This window comes from Temnothorax longispinosus, chromosome 2, assembly GCF_030848805.1.
Source record: "Temnothorax longispinosus isolate EJ_2023e chromosome 2, Tlon_JGU_v1, whole genome shotgun sequence".
NCBI classification, from domain to species: Eukaryota; Metazoa; Arthropoda; class Insecta; order Hymenoptera; family Formicidae; genus Temnothorax; species Temnothorax longispinosus.
The window spans coordinates 24,302,569-24,326,472 of NC_092359.1; the positions used below are offsets into that span (position 1 = coordinate 24,302,569).

The 23,904-nt window shown below is 39.3% G+C and overlaps 6 protein-coding genes across 15 annotated transcripts; 4 read left to right on the forward strand and 2 right to left on the reverse strand.

The window, feature by feature from the left end:
• Window positions 1-248: 248 nt before the first annotated feature.
• On the forward strand, window positions 249-8,979 carry LOC139808953 (hippocampus abundant transcript 1 protein). Of its 5 annotated transcripts, XM_071771502.1 has the most exons (8): window positions 249-737; window positions 3,976-4,351; window positions 4,557-4,958; window positions 5,110-5,331; window positions 5,475-5,758; window positions 5,873-6,182; window positions 6,364-6,520; window positions 6,766-8,979. In XM_071771502.1, the coding sequence occupies exons 2-8, from the start codon at window positions 4,217-4,219 to the stop codon at window positions 6,870-6,872; spliced, it is 1,617 nt and encodes a 538-aa protein (XP_071627603.1). In that variant the 5' UTR covers window positions 249-737; window positions 3,976-4,216; the 3' UTR covers window positions 6,873-8,979. The 5 variants fall into 5 exon arrangements, with proteins under 5 accessions (XP_071627603.1, XP_071627604.1, XP_071627606.1 ...); XM_071771503.1 differs by lacking the exon at window positions 3,976-4,351 and having other exon boundaries at window positions 251-737; XM_071771505.1 differs by lacking the exon at window positions 249-737 and having other exon boundaries at window positions 2,483-4,351; window positions 6,364-6,499.
• A 238-nt stretch (window positions 8,980-9,217) lies between these two features.
• Window positions 9,218-11,186, reverse strand: LOC139808957 (probable methyltransferase-like protein 25). Its single transcript, XM_071771511.1, has 4 exons — window positions 10,453-11,186; window positions 10,013-10,364; window positions 9,585-9,682; window positions 9,218-9,501 (listed from the first exon to the last, which is right to left on the reverse strand). The coding sequence occupies exons 1-4, from the start codon at window positions 11,035-11,037 to the stop codon at window positions 9,268-9,270; spliced, it is 1,269 nt and encodes a 422-aa protein (XP_071627612.1). The 5' UTR covers window positions 11,038-11,186; the 3' UTR covers window positions 9,218-9,267.
• A 536-nt stretch (window positions 11,187-11,722) lies between these two features.
• On the forward strand, window positions 11,723-13,863 carry Tbc1d7 (TBC1 domain family member 7). Of its 2 annotated transcripts, XM_071771512.1 has the most exons (6): window positions 11,724-12,004; window positions 12,132-12,177; window positions 12,256-12,605; window positions 12,802-13,086; window positions 13,203-13,332; window positions 13,422-13,863. In XM_071771512.1, the coding sequence occupies exons 2-6, from the start codon at window positions 12,136-12,138 to the stop codon at window positions 13,521-13,523; spliced, it is 909 nt and encodes a 302-aa protein (XP_071627613.1). In that variant the 5' UTR covers window positions 11,724-12,004; window positions 12,132-12,135; the 3' UTR covers window positions 13,524-13,863. The 2 variants fall into 2 exon arrangements, with proteins under 2 accessions (XP_071627614.1, XP_071627613.1); XM_071771513.1 differs by having other exon boundaries at window positions 11,723-12,177; window positions 13,403-13,863.
• Window positions 13,864-13,927: 64 nt separating this feature from the next.
• On the forward strand, window positions 13,928-17,503 carry LOC139808955 (ornithine aminotransferase, mitochondrial-like). 3 transcript variants are annotated; one of them, XM_071771506.1, is made up of 5 exons: window positions 13,928-14,323; window positions 14,862-15,022; window positions 15,229-15,533; window positions 15,733-16,063; window positions 16,149-17,503. In XM_071771506.1, exons 2-5 carry the CDS (start codon window positions 14,960-14,962, stop codon window positions 16,737-16,739), a joined length of 1,290 nt encoding a protein of 429 aa, XP_071627607.1. In that variant the 5' UTR covers window positions 13,928-14,323; window positions 14,862-14,959; the 3' UTR covers window positions 16,740-17,503. The 3 variants fall into 3 exon arrangements, with proteins under 3 accessions (XP_071627607.1, XP_071627609.1, XP_071627610.1); XM_071771508.1 differs by having other exon boundaries at window positions 14,192-14,323; window positions 14,823-15,022; XM_071771509.1 differs by lacking the exon at window positions 13,928-14,323 and having other exon boundaries at window positions 14,397-15,022.
• Window positions 17,466-23,753, reverse strand: LOC139808952 (uncharacterized). Of its 3 annotated transcripts, none has more exons than XM_071771499.1 (4): window positions 23,335-23,753; window positions 23,127-23,252; window positions 20,768-22,870; window positions 17,466-19,109 (listed from the first exon to the last, which is right to left on the reverse strand). In XM_071771499.1, the coding sequence occupies exons 1-3, from the start codon at window positions 23,485-23,487 to the stop codon at window positions 21,248-21,250; spliced, it is 1,902 nt and encodes a 633-aa protein (XP_071627600.1). In that variant the 5' UTR covers window positions 23,488-23,753; the 3' UTR covers window positions 17,466-19,109; window positions 20,768-21,247. The 3 variants fall into 3 exon arrangements, with proteins under 3 accessions (XP_071627600.1, XP_071627601.1, XP_071627599.1); XM_071771500.1 differs by lacking the exon at window positions 17,466-19,109 and having other exon boundaries at window positions 20,772-20,910; window positions 21,005-22,870; XM_071771498.1 differs by lacking the exon at window positions 17,466-19,109 and having other exon boundaries at window positions 20,780-20,918; window positions 21,005-22,870.
• Window positions 18,743-20,936, forward strand: LOC139808956 (ornithine aminotransferase, mitochondrial-like). The gene is made up of 5 exons (XM_071771510.1): window positions 18,743-19,121; window positions 19,288-19,592; window positions 19,794-19,994; window positions 20,298-20,523; window positions 20,770-20,936. Exons 1-5 carry the CDS (start codon window positions 18,743-18,745, stop codon window positions 20,934-20,936), a joined length of 1,278 nt encoding a protein of 425 aa, XP_071627611.1.
• Window positions 23,754-23,904: the final 151 nt, after the last annotated feature.

The following is a 23,904-nucleotide window of genomic DNA, read 5'->3' on the forward strand; positions in this document are numbered from 1 at the left end:
AAACATCCCATTTCATTACATTCTGTGACAGGGATCAAAATGGGATGTTTCGATTGGTTCAACTTGTGACGACGCGACGCGTGACGCGCTCAGTGGAAACTCAGCCTCAGCCTTACACTTCCGAACAGCCCGAAGATGAAAACGACCAATGGCGTAGGCCGGATACTCGGACACCCGCGCGATATCGCGCACATGAAGACCCACCCGTTGACGCCAAGTCGCTAATGTCGCTATCTGTCGCTGTCGGACGATGGCGGTTTGCGGCCGTTTGATCGCCTCGCGACCACTCGCGACTCACGTTACTCCAAACTCCACGATATTCGGTGATCGTACAGTGTTCACAACCGTCCGCGATACTCGCGATAGTGCGCGATAGTCTGTGTTGGTTCGCGGACGCGCGGATATGTTCGTTCGTCCTCGCCTCGTTTGCGCCACTGTTATGTAGATGCCACCATGAGAACATTGAGAACGGCAACAGCAACGATCGCAACGGTCCGCGATAGCTGAAAGTAAATCTCCGGGGGACGACGGACGGTGAGAACGCGCGGTGTGCGGTGCCGCGGTGCCTGGGAAAAATGACTCCTTTCGTGCCGTCGAGAGTCTAGGAATTCATGAAATTGAAGAAGCGAAAGAGTCTGTGCGCGCAGTGCGTGAATATGCCCGCCAAGGTCTCGAAGAAGGTCGTGGGCATGATCATACGAAGCCGAAAGTCCATTATGAAGGATGGAGTCATCACGGTACCCAATGAATTTTTACGTTGAACCTCCAAACGCGACTTTCCCGACACCCCCCTTCCTTCTTCTCCCTTCCCCCTTTCCCCGAGCGCCCTCGGCGCGCGGCGGCGCCCGTGCCCCGTGCCCCCGTGCCGCTGGCCTCCCCGAGCGCTGGGCGCTCTCTCCCTCCGACACCCGCGGCATACCTGCGTCCTGCCCGTGCCCGCGATACCCTGATACACATCGCTTTTATCTCGAGTCCCATTTTATCTTCGCGGAGCACCGCGCGATCGGTACCTAACGAGTTGCCTCGTTCACGCGGAAACTCAACTCCGACCCCTGTCCCTTGGACACTTGGGCGAAAACCATACGATCGCGTTCTACGTTACGTTACAATTTGTTGCGATATTTCTGCAACAAATTGTAAAGATAAAACGGGGACGTTAATGTTCACGGACGCTTAATTGTCGATAAATATATTATATTTGCACCTATACGTATGAATTATTTCTCAAACAGACGTGACAAGCGCACGTACACATGTACAACGTATACGTGTGACGTGCGTGTGCTATGCGTTGAGTATTTTCCTGTATTCGCGCGTTATCTCAAAAAATCGTTATCTTACGCAGGTGCAGATGCAGGTTGCTCGCCCCCACGTTTCATTTTCTGTTACACACATTTTTTTTTGTTCGAGACAAAGTGCAGCACAATCACGGAAAAAAGGATTGCAATAATTGCAGCTTATCTTCATAACCTATATGACGTGTTATCAGCTGATTAACCAATTTTTGTAAACACCTTTGAACTGTGTATTTAAAAAGGATGATCCGACGCGTGGAACGAAAAAATCGGACTGACGGAAGAAAGTATAATTTATCGCATTTTTAATTGCTGGTATTTTTATTTTAGATACCGCGTTGATTTATACTCATTACTCTCTGGGTAAATCTCTTAACGGAAAGAGAGAGAGAAACTTTGCTTTCGAGTCTTTATATCTATGATCAATGTTGCCGTAAGCTATTTATTGTACGCCATGTCCGATAATCAATGTTAAATGAATCGCTCGATAAGCCTTTGTATTTGATACAAATCGAATTAATTTCTTTCTGTCGTTCAGCCCGACGGAAAGGAACAACTTGGGGTATTTTTTCCTTAACCGTTTTGACTTTTAAATATTGTTTTTGCCGAGGTTATTCTATATTTAAACTCGGAAAAGATAAAAGTAGACGTTCCACGGCGCGACATTGCTGGCACTTTTTTTTTATTGTCAACGCCACATATATGTTGTACGTACGTACATAGGTATATGTACATCTTTCCTTGCGCGCGTGTACGCGCGTCACTATACATGCTATACATACACACGTAGCATGTAGCGCATAAACAGGCAAGTGTCGCGCGCATCGATCAATTATTCGACGATGCGTTATGCGTTCCCATCCGCGCGGACAATAGATCGTGATGCATCGCGCGGTTATTTCCGTAAAACGCAAAGCGGAAGCTTCCCCTCGCGATGCCAGGTGCCAGGTGCCAGGATGCCACCCGAGGGAACCGAGTAATCCGAGCATTCCGAGCGAGTCGCCAGCTGGTCTGTGAGGTCTGAGCTGGCCCGGCTGGCCGAGGTCGCCGTCGTTAGGTTAGGACTCGAGGGGTTGGAGGGGGAGGGTCCGGACTCCGGAGTTAGCTCGAAGGGGATGTACGCTCAAGTCGTCATGTCGTCAAGCGGGCCGGCGCAGCGGGGTGCGGGATGGGGGTGGGGATGCAGTTGGAGGGAGCAGTTGGAGCAGTCGCGATATGCGGAGGTTTGATTCCTCGTCGCGTGCACCGTCCCGCGCGACTCGAATGGACTCGATGGACCGCGCGAGGGCGAGGGGTTGACGCCGCGAAGGGTCTCGGCTGGAAATATATGTGATCGCCCGAGATCTCGCCGCAACAGCAGCCGCAGCCACCGCCGCCGCCGCCGCCACCACCACGAACGGCTGCGGTCTCTCCAAGAATAGCGATACGCGACAGGAGGCCGAGAGCGAGAGGGGGTGACGGACAGAGGGTGAGAGAGAAGGGAAAACTCCGTCCGCGGCGCAAAGCAAAGCCGCCGCCGCTTCGGGGAACGCGCACCCCGCACCAGAAGACTCCCGGACGTCGAGTGTCGCGCGTCGCCGATTTGCACGGGGGATCACCGCGAACGAGTAGACGCCGAGAGAAAAGCGTCCCCGTCGCCGAGTCTCTCCCGTCCGTGGATATCTCCGTGACGTCACCGTGCGCGCCGCGACCGTGCGCGATCGAATCAAGGCCGCTCGCCGTCGCGTCGCGTCGACCCGGGCCCCGGGCCCCGGGAAGCAGACCGCGCGTCGCTCGCCTCGGCGCCTCGCGCTCCCCGTTCGTCATGAGGGAAAATCTCTGTCACAAAGAGCGATAGAGGGAGAGTGTGTGAGAAACACGATGTTTGACAATGCGTGAAAGACACCTCTCGGTTTTCCTATAATAAGCTTCAAAGCTTCACCCCGTCGTAGACAGTCGTAGGGGCGACGTAGCTCCCCTGCTTCGCTTCTCCGGATCTCGTAACTTGCCAAGAAAAAACCCAATGACGGCAGCGATTTGGCACTGTACGCGAGACGACAGCGTTACAGGACTACGTACGTCATGTGACTCGATGATCGCAGAGTTACTTTTAACAAATGTAAAATGCGCGCGTCGAACGGATTTTAAGAGGATATCACGGAAGGACGCGCTAGCTTGAGCCTTGCACTGCCATAATAATGTTCAAACGAGTTGACGACCGTCAGAGATCGTCGGAAAGGTTGATTATGTCACGTTCCCGTAAATATAATTGCGAACGAGGAAGCGCAGAGTGACGAGAAAACGGAGTGACTTGTTGTATCTCACGATTAAAATTAATATTTCTTACCGAAACTCATTAAAGCAGAGTGTACATAAGAAGACATAGGATTCAATATTTGCAAAAGTAATGACAAATAGACGTAAAGGCCGATAGTTTTATTGAACGTCGTAAATCTTTAATCAAAAAGTTTTGTATTAACGGGCATTGCCGATTCTAATGGACGTGACAAACGCATATAATAGTGACGACGGATACTTGGTTGTAACCACCTCATTTGTAATGCAAATGTAACGCCGATAAATCAAATAGTCGTGACAGAATGACTGAAGAAACTATTCGTAATAATTAAGATAAAATGTAGCGGAAATGTATGAGCGAGGCATGCATCTCAATCATGGTGCGGTATCTTATCTATTTTAGACGTTACGTTAGAAAAGCTATGAGAAATCGTGCGGGCTTGACGAGCAGGCTGCAAGTAATATCGAAGGACGAACTGAAATTTAATTCAAAACTGTGGAAACTGTGGCGGTGCGCTGATATGACATTGAGAGAAGATTGTCTGTCTCTTTGTCACGTGCCCGTAAGCGGAATGACGGCACGAGTATCGATTAAAACGTGAGAATATGAGAGGAAACATATATAGCGACATTTTTTAGGGGTCATGCCCCCTGGGGCAAACGGTGGAACGGAGGGCTTGGGCCCGACCTGTTCCGAGATACATAACAGTCAGGATCACGCTATAGCCAAACTCGCACCTCCCCCTACGTTTGTTCAGCAATGCTACAGACACCTCAAGGTCAGCTGCTAAAATATCATAAGTATCTGCCACTTGTGGTATACGCGCAGAGAGAGAGAGAAGGCCATATCTATTTATCGAAATTTATTTTATATACGCTGCGACTCCTACACTTTCATTAGAGAGATTACCCTGTGTATACGTATATACCACCTGCTCGTGTTAAAGATCATTGTTTAATATGCCGTTGTGTTTTATTTTTCAGAGCTCCGGTGTCGGCGAGGCGAGCGTGTATCATGCATTGGTCGTAATATTCCTGGAATTCTTTGCATGGGGACTATTAACCATGCCTATTATTAGGGTACTGAACGAAACATTTCCGGATCACACGTTCCTGATGAATGGCTTGATAATAGGAATCAAAGGAATCTTATCTTTTCTCTCCGCGCCACTGATCGGTGCTCTCTCCGACGTGTGGGGTCGAAAATTTTTTTTACTCATCACAGTGGCCTTCACATGCGCACCAATTCCCCTAATGAGCATTAACACGTGGTGGTTTTTCGCTATGATTTCTATCAGTGGCGTATTTGCTTGCACATTCTCGGTCGTGTTTGCATACGTTGCGGACGTAACGGAAGAAAATCAAAGATCACTAGCGTATGGCTTGGTATGTGAATATCATTTTTTACGATTAGAAATGACAATATTTGCATTTCAATGCCCAAAGTTTTGTTTCATAAGTAACGACAAGAAATAATCTGATGATAATTGGTTATCTAATTTATAAAATTACGTTTATATTTTGTTTATTCCTCCAGGTGTCGGCAACTTTTGCCGCGAGTATGGTAATAAGTCCAGCTTTGGGTGCTTATATCATGAATACATATGGAGAGAATCTTGCCGTAGCACTAGCGACAGCTATCGCAGTCTTGGATGTGTTTTTCATATTAGTGGCTGTACCTGAAAGTTTGCCTGAAAAAACACGTCCACCAGCACCCATCTCGTGGGAGCAAGCTGATCCGTTTGCTGCTCTTGGAAAGGTAAAGCATAATGTATTGAAAAAATAAAATCCATCACACAGAGAGAGGAGAAAGTATATTTCTCTGTGCAATGTATAATTTTTAAAAATAAGAACATATATAAAAAAAGAATATATAAATATATCACAAAATTTGTTTTACAGGTTGGAAAAGACCATACTATTTTAATGCTGTGTGTCACTGTGTTCCTGAGCTACCTTCCTGAAGCGGGACAGTATAGTTGTATATTCGTTTACTTAAAATTGGCTATGGGTTTCTCCAATGTCATGGTAGCAATATTTATCGCTGTGGTGGGCATCCTGAGTGTGGGAGCGCAAATTGTATTAGGACCCTTGATGAGAACCCTCGGCGGCAAACATACTATAATGCTCGGGCTGTTATTCGAGATGTTACAGCTCATGTGGTATGGATTCGGCTCGCAAACATGGTAAACTTCATTTGCATTATAGCAATGTTGCGCTACTAGTAACGCATCAAAATTTCAATAACAAATTAAAATTAAATGCGACGACAAGTGTTATCAAGCGTTAACTATTTCTAGGATGATGTGGGCCGCTGGAGTACTTGCTTCCGTGTCAAGCATCACATACCCCGCGATTTCCGCATTCGTATCCATGCATTCTGACGCTGATAAACAAGGATTGGTACAAGGTATGGTAACTGGGATGCGTGGTCTCTGCAATGGACTTGGACCTGCTATGTTCGGCGTCATATTTTACCTCTTTCATGTCGATCTTAACGACGACACGCCCAATCTCCCCTTGAAACCGTCGTTCGTGGACGAAAACAACAGAACGGGAACTAATACACATCTTGACATAATGCCTCAGGTACATACATTATATCTGCAGGTAAGAATAGTTTCTTTTTGTTAGCTATCTGTTCTGTAAATTTTATACGTGCAACATTAAACTTATTTATTGAAAGATAAGAATCAATATGTTTATATATAAATATGTATAGAAGCAAAGTGTTATCCCCGATGTGTTGATTTAAATAAAAATCAAGTGTTTTGTTAAATTGTATTTCCAGCTTGTACCGGGGCCGCCGTTCGTGTTTGGTGCGTTACTTGTGATCTGCGCGCTGCTAGTAGCCGCATTTATTCCCGAATCAAATACGATGTCAACAGGATCGTTGCATCACCCATCCACTTCCCGGAGGCCCTCCGGTAAATACGCATATCAGAAATGTACGTTACAGGTTGTCAAATATTACGGCTAAAATGCCAAATATGTTTATGGTGATGGGATTCATCGAAAATTGTTTCAATTGCAATTTCTATCGACTTGGTGAATGAGTAGATTGAAATTTATGCAAAAAAATTTTACGTCTTACGCGAAAATCGTTATATACATGTAGCAACAGTTACAAGAATACTGTGTTTCACTTATTGTAACGCACAATGTAGAACTTAAAGTGCTTTTGTTATTTTAGGTTTGTCCTTGGACGTTCAGTACGAGGCAGACCGAGTAGGAAGTGGAAGAGGAAAGATCGGTCCGCTATCACCACTAGTCGACAATTGTAATTCCGCCGCGCTATAATGTCTATTGAAAAATGTAAGACAAGCCATATAGCACACGATGAGAATACTTTAGCCAAGCGGTAAAGTTTCACCCTTAATCAGAGGTGAAGAGCTCGTTACTATGAAATGCACCTGACTCGAATCAGGCGACTGTAATAGAGTTGTCTATATTGTATTATACTATTTGTTTAAGGCAGTAACTAAGCTTGATTTTAGGACTTATCGATGGAACTTAATGTTTAGGTTGTGACAAATTTGCACAAGCAGTGAGCAAGCTTGTGCGATAATACCGTGGGTTGATCTCAGAGTCGTGTATGATCGTACGACAAGCGTGTTATGTTAAAAAAAAACGTAACATTAGATCTTCCTTTTCAAGATTCTTGCGCCGACTTTTAAATCAGATGTAACAATTTTACGCAAAGTAATCAATATCAGTGACTCTTCACGCAGCTCGCCAACGGCACAAATCGAAGTTATCGGTGAAAACTGTAATCCGTATTTTATTAGATTTATATCTTGAATATTAATCCTTTACTTTGATGTCGTATCCTTTTCTCTTGTTTCTAATTTATGTTACCACTTTTTATATCAAGTGCTAATGTAAATTGCGCAACGTATTTTTGCATCTCCGTACATTTGTAGCACTAAAAATAGCTTTTACACATTCCTTGTAAGCATAATTTTTGCATACAAAAACAGCATTAATTGACAATTGAAAAGGATGCAAATTCTTTGAAACGTATTTTCCTTTTGTATGATATAGTAATTACTTATTATTCTTGTATATCATACACCATAATTCAGCTAATATTTATAGATCATGCGACTCGTTTCTTTCTGCACAAACTATTTATTTTAATAGATAGAAACTATAAACATAACGAGAAAGGCCTCAATACTAGAAAGATATACGAAGTGATAGTTTGTCATTGAAAGACAATGGTAGACGTTAACATTACTGAATAAAATGAGATATTAATTATTAATTGAGAATCAATAATTCTCTTAAATTATGTGTGTTATAATCGGAGTCATTGATGTTAAAACGAAAAGAAACGTTTTATAATAGAATAGAATCTTGTATTTTGCTTCTATTTTACAAAAATATCAAAACTTTTAGGAAGAATATGTTTTAATGCAGTGGCATTATTGATTTATATAAAATTAAAATTATGATATAAAATTTTGATTGGTTAAATAATGTTTTATCTTTAAATTGTGTTATTATTAGTATATTTACATAAAATATTAATAGCACGTTCACAAAAAATAGAATCATTTGAAACTAACTTGTAGGAAACGACAATTAATTTCAGTTACCGTGTACTGGATTGATTTTTAAGTCATTATACTCTTAAACTCGTTTAGCCTCGACGAAAGCCAAAGAGTGATTGACAAATGCAAATTAGTCAAAAAATAACGTGCGATAATGTGCAACGTGCCCTTGTCTCAAATTAAAAAAATCCTCCTTAACAATTTTTGTTTCATAAATTTCGATATTTGCACAAATTTTTTATTATCTTCTGGGAAAATTAAAAATTACATCAATTATTTGATGGATATTTATTGGATGATATTAAATACCGAATCTTTTTATAAATAAAATTAATAAATATGTATTTTATACATATGTATAATATTAACTTCTTATTTTTACGTACGTCTGCTCGAAACAAAACAATTTACTAGATATTGAAGGTTTCAGTCGATATGGCTTATAATCTTTGTCAAATGTATTAAAATTACGTGCGTTTTCTAGAATCTAGCTGTATTACAGTAAAGTATTACAGGACGAAGTAGAAATCGAAGTGAGGTGTATACAGTGCAATTGCAGTTCTATAGTTTCTGTTTGTATTTCCTTAGAGTTACTTACGAACTCGCTCTCGTACACTGAAATATACGCAATTGTATTATAAATATACAAAGCAAACAGGAAGATTATGATATTAGGGATAAAATATAGAATATAAGTCTTGACTCTATCACGAGTTAAGTAATTGTATATGTATAATGTACGATGAATGCATTAATAAAAAGTGATTATTTTTAAGATAAATAAAGGTATCACTTGAAAATCTCACATTTATATTCAACAACTATATCAGTTAAATTAATGGACTAGAAAATATATATATATATATTTCAGTATTCTCTATTCGAATGAGTCAATTGTATGAATTTAAATATTGATGAGTGATTTAATGAAAAAAATTTTATTGAAAATTGCCTTATTTTATATGCAATAATACAATTTATGTGTAATTGTTAAATTCATTTCATGTTTGAATTATTCATATTTGTACCAAGAATATCAAGTACTTTCTATGAATAAATTGGCGTACCGTTTTATAATTAGATTAAATCTTTTTTTTTCTGTCTCTATAACATCTTTAATATTTTCCCATTTATTGTACTTATTTCGTTGCAATTATTCCATAACATCTGGGAGAGAGTGCTGGATCAAACAAACGTATTACAGCAACTTTGGAACATTGGATATTATTTTGTAAAAATATAACTCTATCCAACATGATTGCCGCTTCCACCACTGAGCTCATATGTATTCTCAACATTTGAAAGAAACGCAACTTTGGTTCGAAATGCATGTGATTCTGATATATTTGTTGCAACACATAAGCGGGTGGTATCTAAAAACGTATATTTCGTAAAATTTCTGTTGACACGTACGTTAGAACATATGAAGAACAATAAGTCTAGGTTGAACACACACCTGTTTCTTATCCACTCCGATTTTAGATAGCGCGCACTTTGCGTAATCCGCGAAATTATTCAGTGATCCACCACGACCTACTTTAGCATTGTAATATCCTATTAACAATACATATTATTACACATATATAATATAAATTTATGTCAATTCAAAATATATAAAATAATTCAGTAAATAATAATCGATGTGTATGATACAGGATAAATGAATATTAACGTTTTTGGTCATTGAATGGTATCTTGTGCCTAATAATTTGTGAGCTGTATAAACTTGCCTTATATTTTGAAGCCCTGATCTCTATTCTTGTTTAATCTTACGCTAGAGCTAGAAATGTAATATCGCTTTATTAAATTGAAGCACAAGATCCCATTCAATGATCGAAAATGTCAATATTTAAATATATTTACGTCTACATCGTCTGTACTGACCCATTGAATGTAGAATAACTTGCAGCACGGCTCTGTAAAATAACGAAGGAGAAAGATGCTTATTATGTTTACTCCTTTCGATAGATTGTTGAGCCAACATTCTGGCATTTTTAGTGAAATTCCAACGTCCGCTCAATGTTTCATCCGCTAAATGATAACAGCATGGAACTACAAGAAGCAAATTAATGTCCTTCGCACGTAAGAAAGCTTTGATTACAGAATGCACAAGCATTCCACAAGTGTGTAATCCTGTCAAAATCAGATTTTTGTTTACAATCCAATCAGGGTAATGTGTATTCACCATTTTGTTATAATTAGTCATGTCGTCCAATTCTTGAACTATATATCGAACCTAAAAAAACATGACAAAAAACTTGAGAATTTTTTATAATGTCATAAACGATAACGATATAATGTGATTGAATGTGTTTTTCATGAACCTTATTTGTTAACGGTCGTTTCCTCTTCTGAATCTTTTCCTGACGACTTATCGCACCCTTGTGACAAACTTGCGACGAATCGATCGCCAATACAGGGATATTAAAATGTTCTGACAAATACGTCGACAAATACGCTTTCCCAGCTCCAGCGTCTATTACTAAGCTGCGGGTGATAAGTGCCATTTCGGCAATAACTTTTCCAAGCACTTCGATTTCGTGCGACTTCTTTGTATTCATGAGCTCAGACTTCGGGCGAACGTCGAGTTTATTTTCGATCGAACCTCCCTCGGAAGACTGCGGTAAAAGCTTTGTCAAATCGTCCACCCACGTAACAGCTGGGCATGATTCTAAAGAGAGTGATCTTGTCAATTGTATGAAATTACTCAATTCCGAATCCGTGTCGTTTCCCGTCCAGATATCGTCGCTCGTATCAATAATACTTTCAAGCTCCGATCTAAGTCTCTCTGGCAAGCACTTGTCCCATAATCCTTCGGTAATAAAGTCAACCAGATGACAGTCTACCAGCTTCTGATAGATATTAATGAAATCCAACGCTTTCTCAAAGTGCTGGTTATATTCCGCCATCGTCGTCGCATTAAAATTCAAGTCTATCTGTCTCCGGATAAACCGAACTAATTTTTGCTAGAGAACAGAATTTGGCATATTTGAACTTAATATCTTCCACAGCTTTCAGAATGTCCAGATTGTCGTCCTGGTGATCGGGAAGAGTGCGGCGAATGTCTTCCAAGAGCCTCCCGGCTATCGCCATCGCCTTCTCGCATTTAGCGTCATTAGTCTGTAAATAGTGCTCCAACACTCCACTATAGTATCCTAATTGCGCGGCGATTATGCTAGCTCTATGGTACCCAAGGTGGTATCCCTTTAGCAGCTGCTCCCTGCCAGTCACATAGCCTTTCTCGTAGCCTGACTTCTGTGCAATTTCTTCCGCAAATAATAAATTCTCGAAGGCTTTATTTACGTCCAGGTCCTTCTCTTCCTGGGACATAATTAGATTAACTAAAAAAAAAGATAGATTATGTATCATTATATTCCATTACACAAGGAAGGTATCTTTCTAATTATTAGTGTCCACTCTACTTATATTTTGTGACAAATTGTTACAACAAAAGTATTAATAAAAAAAAATTATTGGAAGACAAAAAACAACTTGTTAATTAAACTGTTACGCACAAATAAACAAAAGTAATAAGCTACCTTAAGAAGGTAAGTCGTGATACTTATCAGATCAACGATAGAACTATAAGTGTGTATATAAAACTGTGATCTCTGTGATGCAGTGACATGTGGGCGTGTCAAATGTGTCAATAACAGATGATAATAAGAGTAATTACGTAGGTTATCGTGTGTGAGAAGAAAATGCGAATCTTCTCGATCCGGAGCGAACGCAACGATGTAAATTCAGACTTTTTGAAAGTGTGAAAACGATAAATACTAACCGAAACTCGCACACGCACACGGTAACCTATGCGGCAGAATTTATAGGTTATACAAGCATTATTTTGACACATGAGCACACATGAGTCAGTGCTACGTATGTATAAGTGAATGCAGAATGAAAATATAGAGCTGCAGTAAAAACACTTTCTTATCTCGTTTAACTTTAATATTAATTATCGCCTAATTCTCTTTTCTACCTATTTCTACCTCGACGAGACCAGAAGAATGACGGATGAGCGGAACTTTCGTTCGCAGTATTACGAAAAGGTAAAATTCATCCAAGATCCATTTGTTCTTCGAATCGAAGCGACAATTATATACTGCTATATTTCTTTTAAATGACAGGTTGGATTTCGCAGCGTCGAAGAAAAGAAGTCTCTGGAGATATTATTGAAGGAACGCCCGATTGACAAGACAAAGCTGAAGCAGTTTTGCTTAAGATTCACCGTACCCGCTATGTATAGAAATTTCCTCTGGAAAGTCTTACTCGACGTTGTACCAGTTTACGCAGAGAGTCAGGGGTTTATAATGGCCCAGCGTAAGGCGGAATTTCAGGATTTGCAGAGAGCACTGAGAGTCACCAAGGTCATAGACGACTTTACAAAGCCTCATCTAATATTCTTAGCGATGTGGCTGTTACGTAAAAGAAGAGCAAAAGTTGATATGACCGCTCAATTGGAAACTCCGTTATACAGGTTCATTGCATTATTCAATATTGTTGCAGACTTTTAAACTCAAATTCAATTTTTTTAAGTTTTGATTGAGATCCAGAATTTTTTCTCGATAGCTTTTCTCTGTAAATCTTAAAGGACACATTGGCTTTGTAAATTCATAGATACTTTGTATGATAGCCAAAATTATTATATTGTAACAGAATTTTGTCTATTCCAGAGCTATGAGCAAAATGGCCGAGACCCTGTGGCATGTGATTGATGTTGAATCGGAAGAAGAGAAGCTAGTGGACATGTATTGGATATTATCCGGATTTTTTGTGCAAGTTGAAAAGCTGCAGAAAGAAGTTGGAAAATTGCAAGACTGTACATACGCACTATTGGAAAAAGAAGACGTAGAATTATACAAGCATCTCGTTAAAATTGATGCACTTTACAATCTTCCATACGATGCGTGGTTTTATTCGTGTTTTGCTGGCATAATAAGTAACGGATCTATTGCTAAGTATGAATCTAATGTGTTGTCATAAAAACTGCAATTGTATTGCAACTTTATTAGTGATTTTTCATACTCGTAATAGCACATACTTGTAGAATTACTAAAATATTTATTTGTTACAGGATATGGGATAAAATAACTGTCGGAGCATATCGAATTTTAATATTCGTTGCCGTTGTTACATTAACCACTTTGAGACGTCTATTATTAAGATGTGAAAGCACGGATCATGTATTAGATACCATTAGTAATGTAGGACTCCTGGTTCAATTATAATACTCTAATCTCTAATATAATGTGATATAATGTTATGTTTTCTCAGATTTTACATTTTATTTTAGATAACGGAGGAAACGTCGGAGGTGATAGTCAATAAAGCAATTGAATCAATGCAACAAAGCGGAACAACTCAACAAGTTGATTATTTCACAAAACATAATTAATATTTTATACCACATATAAAAAAATATATCATATTCTATATATATGTATATATATTATGCGACGAAGGTATAACCGATATTAAGATTGCTCCTAGTTTTTCGAATTTGTCTCACATTTAAATGCTATAGAAAACGGAAACTGATTTTTATCATCACTCATAATAACTTTAATACGTGGGCATTATACCTCTGTGAAACTGGCACTGGATCTATAATAAATTAAGGAATTGAAATTAATAATTAATTTTAATGTTAAAAATGTAAGTATTTTGTAATTGGTTGTAGTAATGATAATTTCATTTGTAGCTCCAACTATTGAAATATATAATTATTATTTTAATTTAATTTAATTCAATTTACTATAATTTAATTTAATTTTTTCTTATTTAAAAAAAAAATTATCGTCACTTAATTTTGAAATAAAAAAAAAATTGTTGATTCAGAATCGTTTGTAAATCACAAAATTATCCCGTCTTTTCTACTTACGTTAATTCGTGAAATCTTCCGTGTGCTTCTATCATGTCTATACGTAGATATGAGAGCGGTTATTACTGTTATTATCAGCGATAATATGTGCGACAAGGACACTCAGTCGGTGAGAAAGCAATAAGACTACTTGTATTGCGTACATGTAGTAAGAGGCATGTAGTGATGGTATCCTTCGACTCGAACGATTGAGATAAATAAAACTTGACCTAAAGCACGAAGAACTCAATCATTTACCAGTCTGACTAGTCGTTGGGGTCCGCTTGTGTCGATATTCGATCAGTGACTGCTGGACTGATTGAATTGCAGCCTTTGTAAGAGTATAGTAGAATTTATACGTTCGTTAACTTATTAATGTTATAATTGGGGAAAAGTTTATTGAGAAGGAATTATTTTAGTAAATATAACACTTGTTTTCAAGCTTTTAATATTTAATCTTCAGTTGGTGCGCTATTAATTATCTTAATAATTTAAATGTATAAAATAGAAACAAATACGATTTAATTAAATTGTATAATTATGGCTTTTAGCGGATTAAGAGATTATGGATCAACAAATAATTCGATATTGGAATCTAAAAGATACTTTGATTGTAAAATTGCACGTAGTATCTGTATAATATAATTATATTATATGCATAATTTAAAAGTTAAAATTAATTCATAATTTTAAAGTTTGGTCGGCAGAAGAAGAAGTGATCACGCTAATCCTGATAATTTTGTACGCGAATCTCGAGCAAATATCGAAATTAATATTTCAGAATTAATGGAACAGTTGCGTTCTGACAAACTTTCACTTCATTATAATTCGCAGAGTAGCAGCTGTCGCGAAAACTGTATTTTCAATTTACAGTGGCCCACTTACACAGTTCAAAGAGTTCCAATATCAAGTTTCTCGGTCGTGGTTAGTATACCGCCGTCTTAATTAACAAAGAAGTAAAAATCTACACGATGGAGCCAATAACGAGAATGGCATTGCTAAATATCAAAAGATCAGCAAGAACGTTGTCTCAGGTAATATAGCATTTTATCATAATTTTAGGATAATCGTATGTATATGTACATAAGTTGGAAATACTATTACATTAAGTTACGTCTTTAAAATAATCTATACCTAATTTATTTACTTATAATCAACTTTTTTATTATCAAAACATTTGAAAGAGAATATTTGAAGCACTTTAGATCGGGATTAACTTAAACATTTCGTCTTTTTTTAGCGCATTCAATGTCACAGAACACTTACGTCTCAACAAGTGTTCGATCGAGAATCTAAATATGGTGCTCACAATTATCATCCACTCCCCGTGGCTCTGTGCAGAGCTCAGGGTGTCTTTATGTGGGACGTCGAGGAGAAACGATACTTTGATTTTCTAAGCGCTTATTCGGCAGTTAATCAAGGCCATTGCCATCCCAGAATCTATAAAGCAATGGTCGATCAAGCGAAAATTTTAACTCTGACCTCCAGAGCGTTTTATTCTGATATTTTGGGTGAATTCGAAGAATATATCACGAAACTTTTCAGGTAAACTTTTCAAAGTGTTACCTTTGAGACCCAAGCTTATCGATAAGATAAACGATGACGTAACGAAATCTAAATAAGAGATCAACGAAAGTAGAAGATAAGTGTATATACATGGTGTTACGTTATTTCGGAAATCTAATATTTAACATTTCAGAAGATACACGAATTGGAGTATATAATTAGATTATTATTCTTTCAGATATGACAAATGGCTGCCGATGAACACAGGCGTGGAAGGTGGTGAAACGGCATGCAAATTGGCACGCAGATGGGGATACTCGTGCAAGGGCATACCGAAGAATCAGGCCAAGATAGTGTTTGCGGAGGGCAACTTCTGGGGAAGAACTTTGAGCGCTGTCTCCTCAAGCACCGATCCAAGTAGCTACAGCGGTTTCGGACCGTTTATGCCGGGCTTCGAGCTCGTACCCTATGATGATCTTCCGGCACTTGAACGGGCTCTCGCCGATCCAAATGTCTGTGCTTTCATGGTGGAACCTATCCAAGGTGAAGCTGGCGTTGTAGTTCCCAAGGTAAGCTTTCACGTGCAAATGTTTAAGCATGAAGGAAGCCACCTTCGATCTTTTATCCTTAAAATTGTCTCTGTTGCTCGAAAAGGACGGATATCTGAAAGGAATTCGAGAGCTTTGCACGAAGAACAATGTCTTGTGGATTGCGGATGAGGTGCAGACCGGCCTGGCGAGAACGGGGAGGCGGCTCGCGGTGGATTACGAAAACGTGAAGCCGGATATTTTGATTCTCGGTAAAGCCCTGTCCGGAGGATTCTATCCCGTTTCCGGTGTACTAGCAAACGATCCCGTTATGCTCACAATCAAGCCTGGCGAGCATGGGTCAACTTATGGTGGTAATCCTCTGGGATGCAGAATCGCCCTCGAGGCGCTTCGAGTTCTGGAGGAGGAGAAACTTGCCGAGAATGCGGAGAGGCTCGGTCATGTGCTCAGAGACGAACTTAGCAAGCTGCCGAAAGAGATAGTCACTTTAGTGAGGGGAAAAGGCCTCTTGAACGCTGTCGTCATTAATGAAAAGATCGACGCCATGGATATCTGCTTGAAGCTGAAGGAACGCGGGCTCCTGGCGAAACCGACCCACGGACACATCATTCGTCTGGCACCGCCGTTAATTATCACGGAGGAACAGATACGCGAGTGCGCGGATATCATTTCTAAGACTATTCTCACGTATAACTAACGGACACCTGTTGTATATCATTTATGTGTAATTTTAATTTTAATGTGTTACCGTTAATATGCAAGTGAATTGATAGCGCTTCACGCGGCACAAAAAATAAGCAGGACATTATTTAATATTGAAGCAGACACAAGGAAAACATGACGGGAAATAACATATCGCAACATGATTCAGTCCGACTCGAATACGGTTCATTTCGAAATCTACGTAACTGATGTTAGCTCGCCATCCTGAAATCGATTTTCACTTATCTTTTTAGATATTGACTATTTATTTTCAAATAGCAAAATCTGTTAGCAGAACATGATGGTAGAAACCGAAGAGAATGACAGATTTGTCATTTAATAACCATTTAATTAAATAATATATTGTGTATATAAATACATATTTTTTATAAGTATTAAAATAATATATTCCATTTAAATGATTATGAAATGAGAAGTTCTACTCGATTTCTACTGATAATTTGCTGTCAGATTATATCGACATGCTTTGCTGGCAAAACACGAATTACGTAGTTTCAGCTGACGCTATTCTGCTCGAATCTGCTGGCAAACTGTTAGCACACTGCTAATATTTTGCTGACTAAAAAATAGAACCGATATCTCGATCGACAGATCTATCAAGCGCGTAATGATGCTAATAATAAATACTACACTCCACACTTTATAAAATTAAGCACTATATTACTTATATTGTTCGAATAAAATGCGAATTACGATTACGTTGTAAAAATGCAAACAATGTGATTTATTGATATTCTATACCCACATAATTTTCTTAATCTACCCAATATGCGCATTTTGTATATAATTTTATTTAAAAATGTGCAATGTGTCCATTGTTATTTTTATCTTGACAATATTTGTGCAGTAAAGTTAATCCATATCGCATATATGCTATATCGAAAAAGTTCATCATTTTTGACAGATCGGAATTTTATCAAGCAACACATACAAGAGACAAGAGGTTGAATCGGTCATGAGTGCATTGACGTATATCAAATTATTAATATTTTTCATAAAACAGTCGAACGTTGCAAACGAACACAATTATCGTCGCTTATAATGACTACGATGTTCTATTTCGTAAAGAAAGTCCGAATAATTCACTTTGTATGTAATCGTATTATTATCTCGAGCAAAAATGTAATTAACGTAACAAATGAGTTATTCATTTCAAGTTATTAATAACTTCGTACGATAACATTCTCTACGCAAATAATGATGTATTCCTAGTGCAACGACGCGAGAGATAATATGTATCGAAAAACATATAGGCATGGCTTGCAATCAGTAAATTCCCAAGTAATAATATAAGATTATTATTTTGAGTAATTGATTATATCGCAAAATTATTCAGATTATACATTTTAATAGACTTTGACTTATCGTCTAAAGTCTTTTATTAAAATGTATAAATAATCTTTAATTTTCTACAGCATTATTTTCTTAATATTTACGTTAGACTTAATTCTTTTCTGTGTTATATGAACACTGTCAAATTCCCAACAAAGTTAAAGAACCTGAAAATTATATTATCAATGAAAGAGTTTAAATTCAAATCAAATGCAAAACAATCATAATTTTCTTTTGTTGTTTTTTCGATTTCCTCTTAATGGACTTAATGTAAAAATGCCTTAGATTGTATTGTTTATCGTGATTCGTTTACTTCGGCGTACTGGCGCCTTTACTCTGAACTTTTTATCAGATATGGTTCTGTATGAAGACATTTATTTTAAATCCCTCTGTCGCAATGCTTATATGTATACACGATTCCAGTAAATAAGTAATCATATCCCGCCGTATCTTTTGTCATATCTTCTTTACCCTGATATAAAAGCAAGATTGGCAGAATCGCCATCAGATGCTTATTTTCTGACGACTTGCACTCTTACTCGTAAACTTAACTTGTATACAAAAAGGAGGTTTGTAAATGCAACACTCGGCGATATTGCAGCAACATTACAACATTCCAACTATTTGCAGGGTGAGAAGAAAAACATGGCTTTGCAATCTATGAGACAGAGATTCTTCAGCATCGTAAGAGAAACGGAAAAGAGAAGATTCCTGAGTTCCCAGCAAGTGATCGATCGCGACAACAAGTACGGCGGTATACACTTTAAACCGCTGCCAGTTGTTCTTTCTCGCGGGGAAGGATGCTACCTGTGGGATATCGATGGAAAACGATATCTTGATTTCTTGGCAGGATTCTCTACCGTCAACCAGGGCCACTGTCATCCGCGTCTGGTGAAAGTGATGAGAGATCAGGCCGGGAAGCTGGCGCACACGTCAAGAGCCTTCTACTCGGAACCTCACGGCGAATTTGGAGAATATCTGACAAAACTCCTGGGATGGGATCGGTTTTTACCTATGAACACAGGTGCGGACTTTAAACAAGAACTGGGATACTTTTTTTTTCTAAAAGAATTAGTTTTAGTATCTCAATAATTATCACGGAAAGATTTTAATACTGCTTGCGATAAGCAAAAGTTTCTTCATTGTAGAAGACCAAAAGAGTTGGAGCGTTTATTCCTTCCTTTTCGTAGGTGTCGAAGGTGGTGACACGGCCATAAAAATGGCCAGACGCTGGGGATATAGAATTAAAAAAGTGCCGAGCGGCAAGGCCACCGTTGTGTTCGCCAACGGAAACTTCTGGGGCCGTTCAATAGCGGCGTTATCGGCTTCGACGGATCCAAATTGCTACACGGACTTTGGTCCTTACGTGCCCCTTTTCGAAAAGGTGCCGTACAACGACCTGGTAGCTCTGGAACAAAAGTTTCAGGAGAATCCCAATATCTGCGCGTTCATGATGGAACCCATTCAGGGAGAAGCTGGCGTCATTATACCGGCTGTGAGTTAATACGAAAACATACGGCATTATAAATATTAATGCGAGTATTACTGAGAAATTATTTTTACTTCAAAAACGCTGCTTTTTACTGCAGAATATCACGTAGAGTGCCTTCTGCCTTCATGTTGATATTGGAATATTAGTGAGATCGTTATCTTTTTGCCAATAGCAATTCATTTTTTTTTACTTTTTTTCATTCAGGACGGTTATCTGAAACGTGTAAGAGAACTATGCACGAAATACAACGTTCTATGGATTGCCGACGAAGTGCAAACTGGTCTTTGCAGAACTGGCATGCGTTTAGCAGTTGATCACGAAGGCTGCAGGCCGGATATTCTTATCTTGGGAAAAGCCCTCTCCGGTGGCATGTATCCGGTTTCCGGTGTCTTGGCGGACGATCAGGTATCCGAAAAAGTTTCATCGTAATCATTAAAATAATATTCATTATATTAGCTCTATTTTGGGCGTTCCTTAATTTAATACTAGTTCCATAAAAATTAAATTTATGCGATTTTATAAAATGTAAAATATTTTAATAACCATTATCGTGACAACACGTTCCTATTATAAAACGTTGAATTGTTGTTGAAATTTCAAGTAGGCGATAATGCGGTATCTGCCGTTACGTATCTCGAAAGAAAGCGATGTTAATCACTCATTTGGCGCGATAAGGATCTTTAATTCAGACTGATTGTTTCTTTCCAGATAATGCTCTGTCTGGAAACAGGTTCGCATGGAAGTACCTTCGGTGGGAGTCCACTTGGGAACCGGGTTGCTTTGGAGGCGGTTAAAATTCTGGAGGAGGAGAATTTGGCAGAGAATGCGAAGAAGCTCGGAAAAATTCTGAAGGAAGAACTCGAAAAGCTGCCGAAGGACATCGCCACCGAATTCCGTGGGCGCGGTCTTCTCGCCGGTCTTGTGATAAACAAAGGTTCAACGATCACGAACAAATCAATAATTCAGTTATATCGCTGATAAATTGTCGTCAAATTAAAAATTCATTGCGCGATATGAGTGAAGATAACATATTTGTTGATCACGTAAAATTAAAATCATATCTCGCAAACTATGATTTTATCCAATGATAATGTATCGAATAACATCCTTCGATATTGCATTTTTTAACAAGAAATATTGAATTTTATTACGATACATTCAAGGTGGCTTTTACTTACAGAATTCGCCGAGGGTTGGGACATCTGTTTAAAGCTGAGAGACGCTGGATTGTTGTCAAGACCCGCACATGGTCAAATCATCAGAATATCGCCCCCGTTAACGATTACGGAAGAACAATTACGAGAAGGATTGAACATTCTCACTACGGTCCTCAAAAGTTACAAATAAAGGATTTAAAATTTCGCATTGCACCAAGATTGTATAATAAACAATTTTTTACGACAAAATAGGATTACCTTTTGTTATCGTATTACTCCAGTCATTCCAAAAAGCGCATTTAAGATTTTAGACCTTATAGGTCTTCAAGATTCTTAGGATTTCTTAAGAAAACATAAAGACATTAGTTAAGAGAATAAAAAAATAATTACAATCACGCACGAAGGAAAATCTTATTCTCTTCTAATAATTATAAAACATGCATTCGCAATGGCCATTCATATGTTTCATATGTACATAAGTTACAATTTATCATATATAAATTATATATGTGATTCGTTATGCTTCTTTAAGTGTCTCGTCAGACTAAAGGACTGCGAAAACATTTGGTTACACTGATTGCACTTATAAGTCTTCGAACCAGTATGTAAATTTAAATGCCGTTTCAAATGATTGGCCAGCTTGAATCTCTTTCCGCATAATCGGCATTGGTGTTGCCTCAACGTGCCGTGCGAGGCTTCGTGACTTTTAAGATGACTCGATTGCGCGAATCTCTTGCCGCACAGTTTACACGCGAAAGGTTTCACTTTAGTGTGAATTCGCAAATGCTCGACCAGATTACCCTTCTGCACGAAACGTTTGTCGCAATACTCGCATTTGTGCACCCTCGACGTCTTGTGCGTTCGCAAGTGCATTTTTAGATTATAATTATGGCTAAATTTTTTATCACAAATTTCGCATTGCACCAAACCCCTTCCAGTATGTAGTCTTTCGTGAGCTTTCAAATTTTTTAAAAGCCGGAAACGCTTGTTACAGGTGTTACATTCGTAGTCCTTGCTCTGCGATGTATCATCACTTTTATTGTGGACCTTTATATGCTCCTCCAAGTACGACGGATAGGAAAATATTTTATCGCACACCTTACAATGATGTACGTTGGTTTTGGTGTGTAGTCTCATATGCGCGCTGAGTTTACTCTTCGATGCGTAACTTTTGCCACAGCTTAGACATTTAAATGGTTGCTGGCCAGTGTGAGACAATTGATGAGCAAATAATTTTGACTTTTGCGAAAATTGTCTCGAGCATATCTCACACTGATGCTTCTTAGCGTGGATATCTTCCGCAGCTTTTATATCGAGAGGTTGCTTGTAATTGTCGTCGCTCGGACATCCGTGATATTCAATCGCGAGTTGCCTGTCTTTCCCGGGCGATTTTATAAATCTCAAGTTTTCGGCGATCGATACATCGTTCTCGGAGTGTATCGTTACATTCTGCATGCGTTCCGAACTGCTTTCCTGGACGCCGTCGAGATCAATATTTTCTGGAAAGTTTATGTTCTGCATCCCGTCGGTGTCGTCCACGGTGGATCTCTGATAAGACAAGTTCTGAATAGGATTATCAACGGAGTGAATGGATCTTTCGTAGCTCAAGTTTTGCGGGATATGATTCGAATTTTCACAAATCTCTATGTTTTCATTGTCGCACGACATATCGACGCTCTCCGTGCTGTGCGTAATATTATGACTTATCAACTGTCTTCTATTGGTAAAAGTGTGATTACACAGAGAGCAATGTAAGGCACAGGCAGGTCGACTCGAACTTTCTTCGTTCAGTGACATAGGATGCATCGTATTTGGTCTTACTAGGGGAGATAATTGCGTGTTTGGCATACCATCGTTCGCGAAGCTCGAACTGACGTGAGTAAAATTAAGATACGGATTCTGGGACTCCACAATGTGCATATGTTGCATAGGTATGTTATCCTGAACGAAGGGCAAGTGTAGTCGATTATGGGCACAGAGCTCTTGATAACTCATAAACCCAGCGCCGCATTCCACGCATTTCAGGGTCCTGTGAGAATTCGGTACGGGCACGAATCCCTGACTCTGTTGATTCTGATAGAGCTTGCAGCCAGGGACGGTGGTGTACGATGTCAACCTGGATACCTGTATTTCGAACATATTCCTGACATTAGCGGTACGTGGGTTAGGGCGAACGTAAAGTTTCTTAAGGCCATTGCACGTAACAAAGTTTTAGTCATAATCGTAAGGCCGTAAGAAAATAGACCACGCACACTCGATTATTCTTCGAGCTCAAGGAGAATAATCGACTGTGCGTGGTTTATTTTCTTACAGCCTTACGATTATGACTAAAACTTTGTTACGTGCAATGGCCTTTAGCGAGAACGTAAAGTTCCTTTACCTTCAACGCTGCCTGCCTCAAAGCCCTGTCGGCGGCGCGACACTGCTCTCGATACAAAAGGGCCGACTCCGCCCTGGTGACGCAACGGTCGCACATCTTTTCGGGCAAGCCGTCTCCCTGCCAGACCTACGAGTATCCACACGAAACGCAAATTTAATCTCCCTATAAATTAACGTTAAATTCGTGGTAAGAAAAATGCGTTGCTTACCTCCAAACAAGAGAGAGATCGCAGTTTAGCAGCGAGCGAGGAACCGGCTGGTCCCACGAACAAGCATATCATCTTGTCGCCGTCTTCCCGCAAGCACGTACGGCACAATTTGCCGATGTTCTCACTGTCGATCTCCTTCGTGACTATAAACATCTCTCCGTCGTTTGATAAACCGAAAACGTTCCGATTTTTTTTTCCGGTTTCGATTCTTTCTTCTCAAAGGATTAGATACCTTCGGTATGTCGCTCGAATTCTCTCGATGCGTTACCTCTCTCGTATATTTCATTCGTTCTTCTCATCAGTCATGTTCTTATTGTTCTCCGAAATCTCCGCGTTGTTATTTTGACGTTTTCGCGTCGTCCATGTCTGATGTCTGTCTCCATGCGGCTCGTCGGCTGTCAAATTTCGTTCCGTCTACTGCTCACCACTGATCACGCAAGATGTCACTACCGTGTCGCGAAACGTCGCTCTTGTGTTCGAAAACTCATCAATAAGCGTACTTATAATGGCCGCGTTCAGCAGACACAACTGTTGAGTTCGTCTTGTCAACACTCTACGTTGATTGGTTGG